Source organism: Lepisosteus oculatus, chromosome 12 (genome assembly GCF_040954835.1).
Source record: "Lepisosteus oculatus isolate fLepOcu1 chromosome 12, fLepOcu1.hap2, whole genome shotgun sequence".
Taxonomy (NCBI): domain Eukaryota; kingdom Metazoa; phylum Chordata; class Actinopteri; order Semionotiformes; family Lepisosteidae; genus Lepisosteus; species Lepisosteus oculatus.
This window is the reverse complement of record NC_090707.1, coordinates 36,609,959-36,626,305: the sequence shown is the minus strand read 5'-3', so window position 1 is coordinate 36,626,305 and position 16,347 is coordinate 36,609,959. Positions and strand designations below refer to the sequence as shown.

Here is a 16,347-nt window from a genome sequence, read left to right as displayed (position 1 = left end):
TGGCTTTGCTTATCTTAAGAGCTTAACCGGTTGCCCATTTTATTTTGCACATACAGTACAAGAACTCCAACAAGGGCTTCAAAGAAGAGAAAGGGAAGATTTTCAATAATTACATTGGCCAATGTCCACCTGGAGGTTTCAGGCTACAGCTCATCACCATAAGACCGCAGGATGAGCTGTAAGTGTAAATGGTGTGCCACCGAGACAGAAAAATGTCATCTTAGCCACATGCAGGCTGCACACTCTAAAATGGTCTCCCTTTGCATTAATGAAGAATGTTTCTTTTGAGTTTCACCATGTATAAATGTTTTTCTCTCCCCACATTGACCTAGAGTCAATGTGCAGCTGAATCATTACTCCCTGAATGCGCATTATTCCCCATCCTTGATAAACGTATAAAACAAAAACAGACATCAGATATGTAAAAACTAATTTTCATAATATTAGGTTGTCACATGATTAACAAGTGCAGAGAGATCTGTCAGGTCTTGGATATCCCAATGTCTTAAATATTTTCTACAACAATGAGATCGTGTGAGGAAACTGTCCATCACAGGAGACATTCCTCCTAAATGGAGTAGACAAAAAAACCAATTCAGTAAAGTGGATTCAGTTTGAAACTGGATTAAAGGAAACCCGAATTGATTATAAAGGCCACAGGACCCCATTCAAAACAGCATCCATTCCAAAAAGGTGATGCAGAACAAAATAGAACTTAACCACCTAGTTACTTTAGTAAAATTAGTACTTTTATGAGCATTAAAAGTTTGCCCATCATTTCACAGATGGATCAGGGGCCTGGACTCCAAAGAGTGGCAAGAGTTGAAAGGGGTCCTTCACTGGAAATTTTTTAATTTTGCTACTCAACGCCATCTCGTTATATTAAACCCCAAACATATCCAATAGATCTCCACCAACAGCGATCTGCAGCACATGGCAGAAATCCCCTGCATTTTTAATTCCACATCACACTTGGTCTTATCTTCCGGTCATAAATCACAGACTAGCTCTTGATCCCAGTCTCCATTTGTAGCCTCAGCATGAAGATAGGGGGTAGATGCCAGCCCTGCACATGTGCGTTCAAGCTGGATTTGTTTTATAAAAGCACTAATTTAAAACAGTGGAGCAAAAATACCAGGAGCAGTAGAGACACCCAGCATGGTCTCCCACTAATCTGGGTCCATGAGGCCAATCACAAGCAAGTGGTCACACTCAACACCCAACCCACAAATGAGCCCTAGCCTGTTCAGGAGTAGATTGCATCCATCTAAGATGTCTTCAGGATGATCTATAGGTCCTGCAATCTCCAATCCAATAAATAGTATATAATTTACTGTTCTCCACTAAAGGAAGACCAGATTACATGGCCTTGCCCTGTGTTCTCCAGTCTATAAGGTCTTATTCTACATGATGACATGGAGGATAGGCCCTGCAAGATGAACCCTAGCACTTGAAATTTTCAGACTTATCTAGGGATACTAAACCACATGCAGTGGCGACCATTACTTACGCATTTTCTGTTCTTAACTGGCCATCAGAACTTTAACTCCTGACTGCTCAATATGTGGGTCCCTATGTTTATTAACCAGGGATCAGTCCAGGCCAAATCCCAGCCTACAGACCTAAATTCCAAATATTTTGCTGGAAAGGGTCCACAAACTACAGAGAGAAGAGATGCCCAAGGCGGCAAAACGATCCGTTAACACCGCGCAACTCCTGCAAAACAACATCCCAGTGTCCACTTGGAAAAACCTTTCAGGATGTCGAAGCCAAAACTCCCGCTGGTCTAGGAGGTTACTCCATCACCTTTTTGAGAAAGAGTTGAAAGGTGTCCTGCACGGTCATTCCTCAAGGGGTTCTGCAAGATACCTCTTGAATCCCAACCCAAAAATTCAGCTGGAACTTAAAATCCTTGCAAAAGTGTTTCGTGGTGGTGGGGGTGGGGGTGGGGGGGAGGGTTACGAAAGCATTCCTAAGTACAGCAGACAACTTGGACCAGGTGACCCGATCTCCGTTCTAATGTTTAGTTTTGAAGCCCATCCTCAGGAAGTCACCTCCTTGATCCAGTCAGTCATCTTGGTTATACGGGTGTAAACGCCATAGTAGTTGGGCCGCCCGCATCCCACGCCCCAGCTGACCACCCCGGCCAGGAACCAGCGCCCGGAGGGCTCCTTGCACACAAGCGGACCTCCGGAGTCCCCCTGAAAAACAGAGCATCCCCCCACCCCCCACCATTACAAACACACCAGCGAGCAAATCCATTGGAACACCTCACAGGTTTGAGGTTACCAAGCTCCCAACTGTATTCATAGTGCCAAACATTGTTGGGGCGACTGAATTAGGAGTTGAACGGTTTCTTGAACCCTTGCAAAGAAAGCACATCGTTAAGTTAGTTCCAATGGCACCTTCTTATTTAGAACAATGGAGATACCCGTTGTTAAACATGGCCAACCTCATTAGATACACAGGCAAACGCCTTCCAACCAGGTATTTACTGCAACTACTATTTGTGTTGTGATCTATGCAGTAACAATGACTGCATGATAATTACGACAAGGGAATATGGAATTAATCTTTGGGCTCTTCCACTGGGTTTGCAATGCCCTTAATCAGTCCTTCAGAGAGCAGGCACTACCCGAGGGCATGAGAAGGGGTTTGCTTCCTCACCTGGCATGCGTCCTTCTTCCCATCTGGGTACCCGGCGCATAGCATCCTGGGAGAGATCTGGTAGCGGTACGACCGATTACAGATGTCCTGGCTGATCAAGCGCACGTCAACTTTCTGAAGGATGCTGCTGACGGGACCTAGGAGGATGAAGGTGGCAAAACTCAGGAGGGCCAAATGCACAGTGTCTCGGGACTCATTTACAGCGGGCTGGACTGCGCTTTCAGAGTCAAGATCAGAATGCGGGGATTTTACATAGATCTTGCATCAAGTAGGGCGAGATGCGTGACCACCTGAGAAGTTGGCCGCCGATGCTTATCAAGGCCACTGTAAAAGATTATCCCAATGCATTCTGGGCTTGTCATCATGGGCTTTCAAGGACAACTTCACTCTTCTCCAGTACCAGGGTCCAGGACGGAGCCCTGACTTTTTAAATGCTTGCATATGGGCAGATTTAACTGATCTGGCTGTTACTCTACAGCGATTATACATTCATTGCCTTTGTAAGTTGTCTACACTGACTTCTTGGCGTGAGATGTGTCTGGCACAGCCACAGTCTGGCATGGAAAAATGAGAGGAGGCAAATTGTAGCTACCATTGTCCACTTTCTACCCTTAGTGTGAGAGTGGCTAGTAATGGTCTGAGCATAATATTGAAGAAAATGCCAAGAGGCCACTGCTATCACAGCTAGGCCATAACTACTTAGCATAGCAGAATACCAAAGCATAGTATTCTGTTTGGATTTCAATTCTCTCTCATTATTAAAATGGTGCTAGAGCGGTTTCTCTTTTTGTACCAGGAACTAGGACCCTGGTTCTTCCTGCATTGAGGGCAGCTTAGGCTAAGATGCAGTCCATAGCAAGAATATCATTTTTATCATCAGCAATATTAAGATTACTGCAGGGGCTAGACAGCATTGCTCCAAGGACCAGTCCTGGTTCTTTAATAGAAAGTTGATAGTTTCCCCTGGGCACCATCTTTTGAGAAAAACTAATCAAACCAAGCCTGCCCGACTTTGGAAAGTGGGAAGAAACTGATGCACCTAGCAAAATCCAAAAGCAGAATCAAGCTTGGGTCTCTGGAGCCATGAGGCACTACCAATCTACACGTGAACTAGTTGCAGCTCTAACAGCAATTGTCTCTGCTGTTTTCTTCCATCTTAGACCCAGATCTTTTTGAGCCAGACTCATGTACTTCATCGGGACATCAGACACTATACGGCCCTTGTTGTAACGGTATGGTATTTTAATGTTATTTTGTCTGAGGTCTTTCCTCAACGTCATGATTGACCCAGATGCTGGCCCTCTCCCGATTTTGAAGCTCAGGTCACCTCCTTCTTTCTTGGCCCCCCAGCCCGTCACCCAGCACAGGATGCCGGGCTCCAGGAGGTGGGTGGGGGCCGGCAGGCAGGCCGGCTGCGCCACCGTGGTCAGGAAGATGGGTTTGTCCAGTCGGAGGAGAGCCAGGTCGTAGTCGTGGGTCTCGTCGTCGTAGTAGTGGTGCGTATGGATCTCCTGCACCCGGAAAGACATCTCGCTCTTGCTGCTCTGGTCCAGGCGCAGCTTCCCCAGGTAGACGGTCCACTGGGAGGGGGAAGCTAGACTGAGGGAGAGCGGAGAGGCAGGAAGGAAGGAGGAGGCGGCACAGAACGAGACGGAGGAGTGATTAAATCGGCCACACAGGTGAATGCTTTCATGGTAGGAGCCAAGGTAACCAACTTCATATCCTGAGAAGGGCTAGCTGCTCTGTATCCAAGCGATTCCTCCAGAAATGGCAATAGATGGACTAGGAGGCCACTCCTGCTCAACACCAGGCCTGTGGCTGAATCCCTAATCCGTTATCGGCCAGGCTGAGACAAGAGGTTCTAAACACTATTCCAGAAGTGAGGGCTGTAGTGTAATGTGAGAGAGGGTACAAGTAACATTTCAAATCTAAGGATGTCCCTCACCTTTCAATACTCATTTACCCCCTTTAAATCTCAGCTTGTTCTGTTCCACATGTGGATTAATCCAGATCTTCACCTTCCACCCTCTTGCATCAACAGTACGGCTCATAACCATCTGAGCCCAATATAGCAAGAAACAGCAGAAGCCATTGGAAATGCAGCTACTAGTAGTGGTAGAACTACAGTACGTAAACTGAAATAACCAGAGCCTAATATGCTTTGAAGCTTATTTATTTTTTATATTGCCTGTAGGTGCTACTACAAAAATAAAAACCAACCATCATTCTTTTTCATAGGAGGGAACAAAGATCTCAGTGAAATATGAATTCTTGATTAAGATTCTCACATAGAACATCTTATGGGAATACAAAATTTCATCAGCTGAAATCTTTCTGCAGCAGAGAGAATATAAAGCAATCGGCAATGATGTGTCCCATTTTGAGTGCCAAGCACAAATTAAAAAAGGCACCATCCTTCATGTGTGAATGAAAAACCAAGGACCTGAATCTGTGTGGTCATTAAAATTCCCAGGGCATTTCTCGAGAAGAGGAGGGGTGTTATCTTGGGCCAGGTGTCCAGACCAAATTTCCCGCTGGTCTTTACCAATCATGGCCTCCTAATAATCCCCATCTCTGAACTGGCTTTACCACTCTGCTCTCCTCCCCACTGAGCGCTGGTGTGTGGGGAGAGGACTGAAGCATCATCCAGGTGGGGAGTCCCCATTACCTGCACAACGCTTTGAATGGAGTGTCCAGAAAATCACTACAGAAGTCTAAGGAATTATTAGATTAAGTCTTTAAGTCAAAAGCGATGATGATTCAATTTTTTTCCTTCCACTTCAGTCTGAGAACTCATTACAGCAACCTGCAGATGATTTCCCATTATATTCTTCTCTCGCACATCTGCGATATATCACCCAAAAAAGCAATACCTCGTCAAGCATCTTTATCAGATTTTTACAGCACACATCATATAATTTTGACAAAATCAAGGCAGCACTCCTCACCTATCATCTTGGAAGCAATGTGCAGCAGAGACCACCCACTGGCTGGAGATCAGTGCTCCCCCGCAGAGATGGCGACCTTTGACCTGGAGGCTGGCCTGCCATGGCCACTCCCCTTCTGTGGAGTTGGTCCCGCCCACCACCCGACTCGTGAACTGCTGGAGGCCACACTCTGCAACATCGCAAAGGAGGATTCAAATCACGCTACTCGCTTTAGGACGCAGACCAAAACGGAACACGTAGGCAGAGAGTCAGGGTCGTGCCTGGAAAGAAAAACTGTGTGGCTTTTGTTCCGTCAGCTTTGCAATGTTTGCATCCTGCTATCTGGATCGCACAGAACTGTGGAGCAGGCGTTTCGGGAAGGGGCTCACTGTGCGCACTATATATATCCTAGGAAAGGATATGAACGGTTGCCAATCTCTGCTTTTGGAATGTTAAACAGCTGAAAACACCCTTCTCCTTTCCTCACCCACCTCTTCAATAAAATCAGAATCCAGTTGGCCCTTGAAGTGAATTGGCTGTACTTCATACTCTAGATTTGCACCTAAATAGGGTATTACTTGCCACTTCCAAGCCATTCTGGATTTTAGTCCAAAGCCTGCAAAGCTGCACTCCATTTTGCACCAATACTAAACCTGTACAAATATTTCCCAGTGCCCCAGATTAATTGCCTACCTACATTCTCTAGGCCGATAGACTGGGATCTTGCCATATTTTGGCCCCGACATGGAGAATCATACAAAATACTCAGCTCTTCGAGTATCTCATTTCCTTCATAAAGTTTTATTAATTAATATAATTGTCTTTATGTACCCATACGCCATGATATCTATTAAAAATTATTTTCATTCAATTCCATTTCCAATAAACCAGGTCAGTTACAGTGCAGACTACAGACACATGTATTGTTAAAACTCCAAAGTTCAGGCAGTTAAAGCAATCTTGGGCTCTCACCACAATTCTTCTCATCAGACAGGTCTGGGCAGTCGGTGATGAAATCGCACTGCGGATTGGGTTTCTTGATGCAAGTGCCATCTGAGCACACATAGGTTGTCCGAGTGCAGTCTACAGCTGGGGTAAGGACAACAGGCTGACATCTTCGTATTTGGCAGTGCGCAATCTACAGTTTCTTTTGCAATGAGATTTGTGATAAGAAAACAAAGGCTATTAATCAAGCTCAGTCTGGCCTGAGTACATGAAACAGCGCGACCCCTGCCAGAATATACTTCCAAGAGCACAAAAAAAGTTGCATTAAACAATAAAACCAAACTGATTAAGTTTTTTAATGCATTCAGCGCTGATCAGAAAAAAAGTTTTTCCCAGCAAACGGATTAAAATTTAAAGTGATTGACTATACTGTTCAAACTAAGATTGTGTTTCTTTCCATAAAGTCGGGAGATTTTGTGCAAGGTTTTAAGATATTCCCTGTAAATGTGTTCCAATTACAGAACCAGTTACTTGCAACTGAGATTTATTTTACCAAGTGAAGTATATGCTCAAGGGGGCAACAGCAATGTCCAATACAGAATGCTGTGCCCTCTCCATCACTTGAACCCACAACCAGAGCTTGAACTACCCCCTTCACACTTGTCCCACTTTTTGACGCTTTTCTACACAGCGAGATCTGCACAATATATTCTGAAGACAATTAAATTGGTTTAAAAGGCGCATGTGAACTTCTTGGAATGCACACGATGCTTCACTGACAGGGTGAATTCTCGATGCATCAGTGAAATGCCCAGCCTACCCTGAGTGCAGTTTTCCTCATCCATGCCATTCAGACAGTCCAGATGCTCATCGCAGACCTTATAGTGATCGAGACACTGGCTGTCCTCTGGGCACTGGTATTTTGCAGTGCATACTGCAGGAAACCAATATGAAAACATCTGTTAGCCATGTCTTTTGAGACTTTGGTCGAGCTTGCATTTAGGGCTGAGGAAATCAATCCCTGGAAGCCTACTGAGTCTTCTGGTACTCATGCAAACATTGATGCCTTGCATATAACCATTTCTGGTGCATTGCCCTCCCCCTGAAGCTTGTAAAAAAAATATTTTCTTGGCGTTGACGGACGTTAGGTGGTTCTGGAGACAAAGTATCAAGCCAATTATAGGATTTGCACATCGGTTTGAGCTCTGCGTTAACTAGTTAGGTTCAGGATCGCATTCAGGTACGCAAGCCGAAATCTAAATCAACTGCTCAACACAGTCACTCCCCCAGTGGGCATGTTTAATACAGTACCAATCCCACCAGTTTGTTCATCAGAGCCTAAATTCTTGGTTGAGGAGACAACTACATACATTTTAGTGTGCTGAAGCCGTTAGAAATATAGCACTTTTTCTACTGTATTTTTTAAACCAAGGTCAGAGTTCAGACAAGACATCAGTTACAGGCAGCAATTAGCACCACTGATTAAAAGAAGACACAGTGGCCCTCAAGCATCAGGATGGAAAAGAAAGGATTCAACATGATCTTTCTTAATAAAATACCAGCAAACAGAGGGATGTGAAGCTTATGACATATTAGCAAAGCCCAAACATACATCACTGTTTGCATCTTCTTAAGGGCAATTTAAAGAAAATGTCTTGTGTGGAAAGGAATGTAATTTAAATCAAATTTTGAACTTGTTTAGGTGTTATGTCCTCGAATCAGGTTTAAGCACACCACTGCTTAGTTATAAATAATCTAAAACGGAGCTTCAAAATGTAAACAGTAGACCAGAAAGATGCATTTCTCTTATTCTTAAACTTTTTATTGTTACCAAAGAAAAAGATTAGGAATTGATTGGCTAAGACATACTGTAAGCCTCCTTCAGCTCTCCTAGGGGAGAGAGACATACTCTTTTACACAGAATATATCGATGGGTCATTTTTCATTTTGAACTGTTAATCTAATGCTGAGTTCAAGAGAAGACAAGCGAAGACAATGCACAACTCCATATACAAGACATTCCTGAAGAGGTGATCGTACTTCACGAATGCGAAGAACTTTACTGACATTTTTGGAGCAGTTATGGACTCAAGTTGTCTAGTGAATAAGAAGTCATGATTGCACAGCGACCAGATTTAATAAAGCAATTACATATCTTGCCTACCATAGAGGAGAAAAAAAAAGTCATCTTCAAAAATGAAAAAAAGTTGACACTGAACAGGACAAATCCAGAGATCTCGGTTCGTCTTACCACAGTTCCTCTCATCCAGTTCATCGGGACAATCCTTGATGCCATCGCAGGCTGGGACACAGAGGCCATTCAAAGTGCACAGGAACTGTCCAGGACAAGCTGTGGGGTATCACAGAGATATGGAGAATCCGTACTTCAACACTGCTTTTGTTAAGAAAGCAGGCAGCACACACGTTTTCAAATGACCCTTTCAGTCATCTAAGAAAATAACTTGTCTGTGCAAGACCGGGCAACACTCTCAAATATCTGGGTATCAGAATTTACATTTAGCTGGAAACTCAAATATTCCTATACCATATACTGTATATCGTCTAACATTCTGTTTAGATCCATGTGGTGGCCGTGTGACCTCGCCGCTGCACTCCGCAGGTTCCTCCCGCCACACCTGGGGCTCGAACCCGGGTCTCTGGCGTAACGCAACAGGGAACCAGCCGAGTGAGCTAAAGGAGACCTCCCCCAGCCCAGGGGTCTAAGCGCAGGGAGGGCGATGACGTCACCGTGCCCCAACTAGCTCCGCTACACCTGTGTCCTAAACATGACATTTATGGTAAGGGAAGAGGTTGACCTGGGCAGTGCCCGCTTTATAAAAGGCCCTAGAGAGTTTCTGTTGTTTCAGAACATTTCTCTGCTGTACCTCACAGAAATATGATCGCCTACTAAGAGCGATTTATCATGCTACTGGGAGGTCAACTCTTACTGACAGGCTTTTCGGTCTTGTTAAGACATCTACAACTAGGAAGTTCTGAAACCGAGATGTGAATGCAGTAAACAGATCAATTAACCCTAATACTCACACTTCTCCCATCTGGGAGACGCCTCTGTGCCCCCTGGTGTGATACTAATAGACACAGGAAATCTTTTTCTCGCCTGCTGCAATATCTCTTTCAAACAACGTACCGGAACTATCTGCGCCCATATCTTGCTGTGACACTGTTACACCGACTTCTTGGTTGGTAAAATTGTGTCTGTCATCGTGTTGTTATGCTGGGACTGTTCTGTTTAACAAACTGCCCCGAGTGGGACAATAAAGCTTGAATTGAATGGAAGCACGGCCTGCGATTGGCAGGCTGCAGAGGGCACTCACGATCCGATTGGTTGAAGAGGCTGTAGAGGACCTGAACTCCCGGGCCAGTGAGGGAGACCTGTGATGTCATGGCGACGGTGGTGGATGGCGACAGCAGGAAGAGCCTCTCGGCATAGGGTCGCAGGACCCGAGTGCCACACAACCTGGGGGAGAAGCAGGCAGACTGTCAACAAGCAGCTGGACTGGGGAGACCCCTGTGGACACACTATGATAGGATAAGATTAGCCATATACAATTTCTTGCATTAGGAATTTGTCTTTTCACATACCCCCAGCTTGCTCTCCACAAGACACACAGGCACACAGATGGGGAGAGAGAAGCTTGGGGTCAGAGCGCAGGGTCAGCAATTTATATAGCGCCCCTGGAGCAGCTGAGGTTAAGGGCCTTGCTCAGGGGCCCAACAGAGTAGGTTTCCTCTGCCGGCCGCGGGATTTGAACCGGTAACCTTCCAGCCACAGGCGCAGATCCTTAGCCACAGTGCCACCATCTTTCTAACATGTTAAATAAAAAAGCACCTGATACTACAAGCAAGAATACTGTGCAGTCTTGAATTTGATCTTGCCTGATACTCATTCCACAAACCCAGACCAACAGGTGCTACAGTAACTCCTGGATTTCACTCAAGGCTGGCCTTGACATTATGCACCTGATCAAATTGCCTGCTTATGTGGTCATGACAAGGATTTTCCTATAGTTGTATAATCAGCTGTCATTCAGAACAATAGCAGTGAACCCTACAGGGCTGAGCTCATGTCCCTCTGTTAAAATGCAAGGCAATCACTTAGTACTGAATGTTCTCAAACTCCTCTTGCCATGGGACCTCATTACAAGCCTAGTATAAAACAAAACCCTGCAGATGGATCATTTTGGGAAGCCACTATTGGGTAACAGACCATTAAGACTACAGGATCACATAGGAAAGCAGGATAACAAGGTCAGAAATCAAAATGGAATGAGCGAGGGCTTCGTTTGACAGGTTTGGAGTGTGTCATCATGCTTTCCCTGAAGAATTCTCTCCCCCCAAATCCCCACACAGTCTTGGAGGTGATCCCTGGTTTGAAAAGGCAAGAAATGTCAATGAAAGAATGAACAGAGAAACACAAACCAAAAGGATTATGGGAATACGGAACAAACTACCCAGCCATGTTGTTGAACCTGATAATCTGGTTTCTTTCAAGAAATGGCTGAATGACCCCCTTGGCTGTATGAGCTAATAACTCCCTAATGGCCTAGATGTCCTTATGACAGCCAGGACACACCTACCTGCGGTTCTGAATCACCCACTGCCCCTGTGTGCATGGCTGATTGTAGTTCGCCCTGCTCAGCTCGTACCCCTCGAAGTGTAGCGTCAACCCATACTGCACAGAGGGCACCTGGCGCAGAGACACGGCACACACAGTGAGGACAGAGCAGAGCTCCTGCATGTCCCAGCCAAGTCTGGGGTTCCTCTGCTGAAGCGCATCTGTTAATGCTCAGGAAGCTGTCATGCATGATAAACGTCATGGACAGCACATTTAAACGGCTCACCAGCTCACAAATTTATCAATTTAGCTTCGCATGCAAGAAATATTAGTGTCCGACAGATGTTTGTGCGCAGTTTGGGCAAACATCTCATGTAAAATGAATCCCAAGCCAATGCATTGTCATCTGGTATAGCAGACTTTGATATCAGTAAAGGCTTAATCTATTAAATTCAGTTTCCCTGAAAGTCCCTTTAGAGCCTTTTTAGAACTGGTCTCTCAAGACAAGCTTTATCCGATTCCCACTTCGATGATTGGTGTGAAGGTCAAAAGATTTATGATGGGTTTGTTGCATTTGTTAAATATCCCCGGGGAGTTTCCAACTTTGTCAAACCAACGAGACGTTTCTTAAAAGTGCACTTCTGGCCAACATGAAAAGTTCACCACATTTAACCTACACAGAGTCGTGCTGTGGTTTGCTTTGCTATAGCACTCAGTGACCTGAGATTTCCTCTCTTTTGTGAAAGCTGGACAACTTTTAAATAGTCCTGAGCTCTTTATTGTACTGTATGGGTTTTCCCCTAGTAATTTTAAATGAGTGTAGCAAGATATTTTCTGTCGATAAATGGTCTTTTTCAACAATGTGGCCAAGAAAGTCAATTGCTGTGGCAATTAAAAATACCAAGGGTCAGGAGTGGTGTTTGTTTGTTTTTTGGAACAGAGTTCTGAGATGAAGTGATCAGTGAAAATAGTTCAAGTGTTATGATGGACTGGAATGATCTCTGGACTATTCATTTCTCAAGTGGCTCTCCTGTCCTGTTAACCTCTCTTTTTTCCCCATTATCCATTGTTTTCCCCAACGCCAAATGTGTTCCAGCTCAATCTGTAGTGAAGCCAAAACAAGTCATTCTTCTATGAAATATATGGTTCTGAGCTCCTGTGACAAGAACTGGAAAGTGAAGATATGGTCTGGAGAAAAGATCCTGATGGCACTGGACCAGTTTGAAGTTTAAAGGCTTTTGGAGTCACTGAATTAAAATCACACACACATGTAGACACTAGTACAGAAATCTCTTGATTTACGAGGTATGAATTTTCACTCTAACAAAGCATGCAATTTCATAACTTTTTTTTTTGGCATTTCAGGAGAGATTTTGGCTAAGAAGACATGTCCCTTGTGGCCCAATAGAAGATGATATCCTCAGAGCTCGACTTCCTACTGTACTTCCTTCATGTGTCTGTGCTCTTAGAATATTTACAGATTCACCTTCTCTGTATTAACTACTGTACCGGGCTAAAATGAGAGCAATGAATCATGAAAATAAGGATAATCAGGATAATAACCCTGGCAGGGTAAAAACATGCATGCTTGGGTGATTTTCTAGACCTTGGGGACAAATCAGGTTTCACATGCAAAGACGGGGAAACTGCATTTCCAGTTTAAGAAATTTCTCCTTGCGAAGGTTTAGGGAAAGATTTGTTTGTAAATCTGAGGGATGGTGTATTCTGAAAACTACAGAGTACATTAACAATGGTATATACAGTAGAGGGATTAACAGCAGTAAAAAAAAAAAAAGATGGTACTTACTCTGAAGTGCCAGGTACAGAACGTATTAGGGGGGTAGTAGCTGGGGTAGAAGGGGGTGCGAATATTACCCTGAACCCCCAACACTGATTCCAGGGTGATATTGCCTGAACACACTACAGAAAGGAGGACAGTGGACGTTAAAACCGTGATTCACAATGGTAGGAATTCTAGTCATCGGTAAAGGACAGCAATGAGAATAAAGAGTAATCCTTACATTGAGGTTATAATTGTACAAGACATTACTAGTAAATCCTGAATGGGACAATATTGAGTCTTGTGTTCAGGAAGGTCACAGTTTAATGTTTAATTCTGATTGAAATATTTAAATTATAGTTTAAATAAATTCAATCTAACATTTCAAAATCGACAACGAAACCGGTAGTAAAAACAAAGACCAGACCCAATAAGGGCTGAAAATAAGGGAGTGGGTCTTTACACAGAGAGTGGCGGATGGATGGAACCAACCACGCCACCACATGCAAGCTTGCTTGCTGGGATGTTTCAGGAAAATGCTTATGGACTTTAGCAAGCTGAAAAGAAAAGAAAAGAAGCCAATTAAGCTCCTCTTGTCTCTGAGCATTCCCGTGTTTCTTCAGCTAAACCGCACTGGCCAGACACATCTACAAGAATGAGGTGCCAGAGACTTACCCTGATTGGGCCGGGCCCGGGCAAAAAGGAAGAAGGGGTCGTAGTAACTGTACAGGCCCTGCTTCCAGACCACTGACATCACCCCGCCTGATGACATCACCAGCACCACAGGTTCCTGTCTGCTGCAGCCGTACAAACTGAGTCAGAGCGAAAGAGAGAGAAGAAAGAGAGGGAGGGATCACACGGAGAGGGAATCAGACTGACCGCAGTGCTGGCTTCTACCCACATCAACGATTTTAAAAAATGCCTTGGTAGGGTTGCTGGATTAGTCACTTGCTAACAAAAGTCCACTCTGTTTTATAGTTTGAAAAGCAGCCTTCGACTTGCACTATGAAGAACAAATACATCACAAATAGAAATTTCAGACCTCTTGAGCGCTGTCAAACTTACAAAACTTTCTTTAATATAGGACTTGCTGAAACTTGCAGGGCTGGCCACAAGATTTAGGTTTCGGGATTCAGTGAAGGAAAAAGAGTGGCGAAGTGCGATTCTCTTAAACTAACGGGCGCAGACTCACGAGGTGATGAGCTGGGAGTCGGAGGGGGCGATGGAGTCGTACACGGCCAGGCGGTCCCGACACTCAGGGAGAGCCCACTCCAGGCGCAGCTCCACCTGGTGGCCGGGGGGGACGTGGATGTGCCACAGGCAGGAAGGATGCTGGGAGTCTGGGCTTCTGAGGGCTTGGAAGTCTTCAGTACCCACTGAGTCATACCTATAGCAGCCTAGGCCAGGGGGAAAAGTGTACTTTATAACACTACAGGAAAAAAAAAACCCTGGTGAAAGGAACGTTATTATTATTAAGCTGATCAACATATTTGTATTCTCTCGAATTGACTACTGCAATACTCTACTCCCTGTGGTATCTAAATCTACTCTGAACAAGCTGCAGTATGTCCAAAATTCAGCAGCCAGAATCCTGACCAGGTCTAGTGCAAGTGTTCACATTACTCCTATCCTGGAGTCCTTGCACTGGCTTCCGGTCACATTCCGCGTAGACTTTAAAATCCTCATGCTCACCTACAGTATAAGGCTTTACATGGCTTGGCACCTCAATACCTGTCTGAACTTTTACTGCCCTACTCCCCACCTTGCAACCTCCACTCTTCAAATTCTGCCCTCCTTACTGTCCCCCAAGCCTGTCTACATTGTATGGGCGACAGGGCCTTCTCCTGCTATGCCCCCAAGCTCTGGAACCTTCTCTAAACTCCTTCAAATCCAGACTCAAAACCTTCTTCTTCAGAAAAGCCTTTACTTAACTGGTTCCATTCTTCACCCCTCTGCTCTTCTTAATACCACCTTCCACGGTCTCCTCTATTGTTATTGTTGTATTGTTGTAATTATAATTGTGTCCTATCTTGTGAAATCTTATTTATTGTTGTAGTCTTCTTATTTATTGTTATTGTCATCCTGTAAAGCGCTTTGAGAAGCCGGCTTTAAAGGCGCTATATAAAATAAAGTTTATTATTATTATTATTTCATCTCCCAATACAGAAGTGGCCAAATATCGCATCACCCCAATTTTCATATCACGCACACTGTGGGGGAAAACATGTCCAACTAAGGTGTAGGTCTCGTAGTTATCAGAAGGGCACCCTTAACATGAAAGCGACACACAGATCCTCTCGAGCACAGAAAACAGAAGTGCTAATGAGAGTTTAGAGCCATCTGAAGGTTGGTAGTTTAAAGGGGAACGTCATACACAAGGTAGGGCAATGGAACAGAGGTGTTCCATTCTTGAGCGCTGAGGACGTACAATGCAAGTAGGCAGAATCTCGAAAGCTCTCATCAGCATCAAACCAGTGGATTCCTTTATGCTCAGTAGTAGGAAAAGTGAAATAAACCTGAGAGTACTACCAGTCGCTGTGTTTTTTTCCAGAAGAGAGACGCCTTGGCAGACAGTCCTTTGGAGTTTTAAAATGATCAGTGGTGGATACAAACGACTAGAAGTCATGATCTGAACTACACAAACAGGATGCATTTTGAGGCTGGATCACTGCGCCTTAAACAAAATGAAATGGAGAAATGGAGAAAATGAAATTAAAAGAAAAGAAAAAACCTACCAAAAGTAGCTTTGAAGACATCTATAACTTTGGATTCACTTTCTGCACACAAAAAAAATAAAAAGAAAAGGTTATAGAAAATCAACAAGGAAAAAAATCTTATGCAGCAGCTTGATTCCTCTCTGGTTTTTAATCTACAGTCTCCAATATAACCAAACACCAGGTGCTGAGCTATTTTAAGACAGACATCAAATTAACAGTTAACATTTAGCTTAACTGTTTCTTCAAGAGCTTTTGAGCAACTTCCTACATCTTGAACTCCTATGCAAGATGAATAAGTGGTAAATTGGAGTAGTCATTTTTCCAGCATCAACTTTGATTTCAAGCAGCAATAACTGCTTGCTTGTTATTCTGGTAGGATCCCTCAAGTACTTCAGATACAGAAAGGGACCCACTTCATCCACCACGGAGCAGATAATACACACACAGTAGATAATCTGCACCAGCAGCCCCACTTCACAGCAGATAAGTGGGAAAAGGGAGAAACTACTCAAATATTCTTCTTCATATCACATTCAGGTGGATTCTCAAGTAAGGCAGATTGTACCAGCAAAGTTTATTCTAGAGATCAGGTGTTGAACTATGAAGCAACAGCTACAGCAGGCTGTAGTACAGTACGTATAACCTGGCCTTGAATGTATGTCTCATTGAAAGCACAAACAGGTTAGATGGTGGTCAGGGCAGGGAGGGGTGTTACATCATCTTATGCCCTTCTAT

At 44.2% G+C, this 16,347-nt stretch overlaps 1 protein-coding gene across 2 annotated transcripts in view; it reads right to left on the bottom strand.

Annotated features, from left to right (window-relative positions):
* LOC102688318 (transmembrane serine protease 6) overlaps positions 1-16,347 on the bottom strand; it is a 29,038-nt gene continuing 12,691 nt past the window's right edge. Inside the window, exons 6-18 of one of the 2 annotated variants that reach the window (XM_015359608.2) lie at positions 15,631-15,672; positions 14,088-14,292; positions 13,571-13,707; positions 12,923-13,035; positions 11,138-11,247; positions 9,875-10,017; positions 8,791-8,889; positions 7,360-7,473; positions 6,567-6,683; positions 5,616-5,784; positions 3,995-4,266; positions 2,668-2,804; positions 1-2,201 (exon numbers count right to left, since the gene is read on the bottom strand). In XM_015359608.2, coding sequence (XP_015215094.2) covers positions 2,043-2,201; positions 2,668-2,804; positions 3,995-4,266; positions 5,616-5,784; positions 6,567-6,683; positions 7,360-7,473; positions 8,791-8,889; positions 9,875-10,017; positions 11,138-11,247; positions 12,923-13,035; positions 13,571-13,707; positions 14,088-14,292; positions 15,631-15,672 — 1,817 coding nt within the window. In that variant the 3' untranslated portion in view covers positions 1-2,042. The remainder of the gene's footprint in view (positions 2,202-2,667; positions 2,805-3,994; positions 4,267-5,615; positions 5,785-6,566; positions 6,684-7,359; positions 7,474-8,790; positions 8,890-9,874; positions 10,018-11,137; positions 11,248-12,922; positions 13,036-13,570; positions 13,708-14,087; positions 14,293-15,630; positions 15,673-16,347) is intronic. The other variant, XM_069196301.1, reaches the window with a different exon arrangement.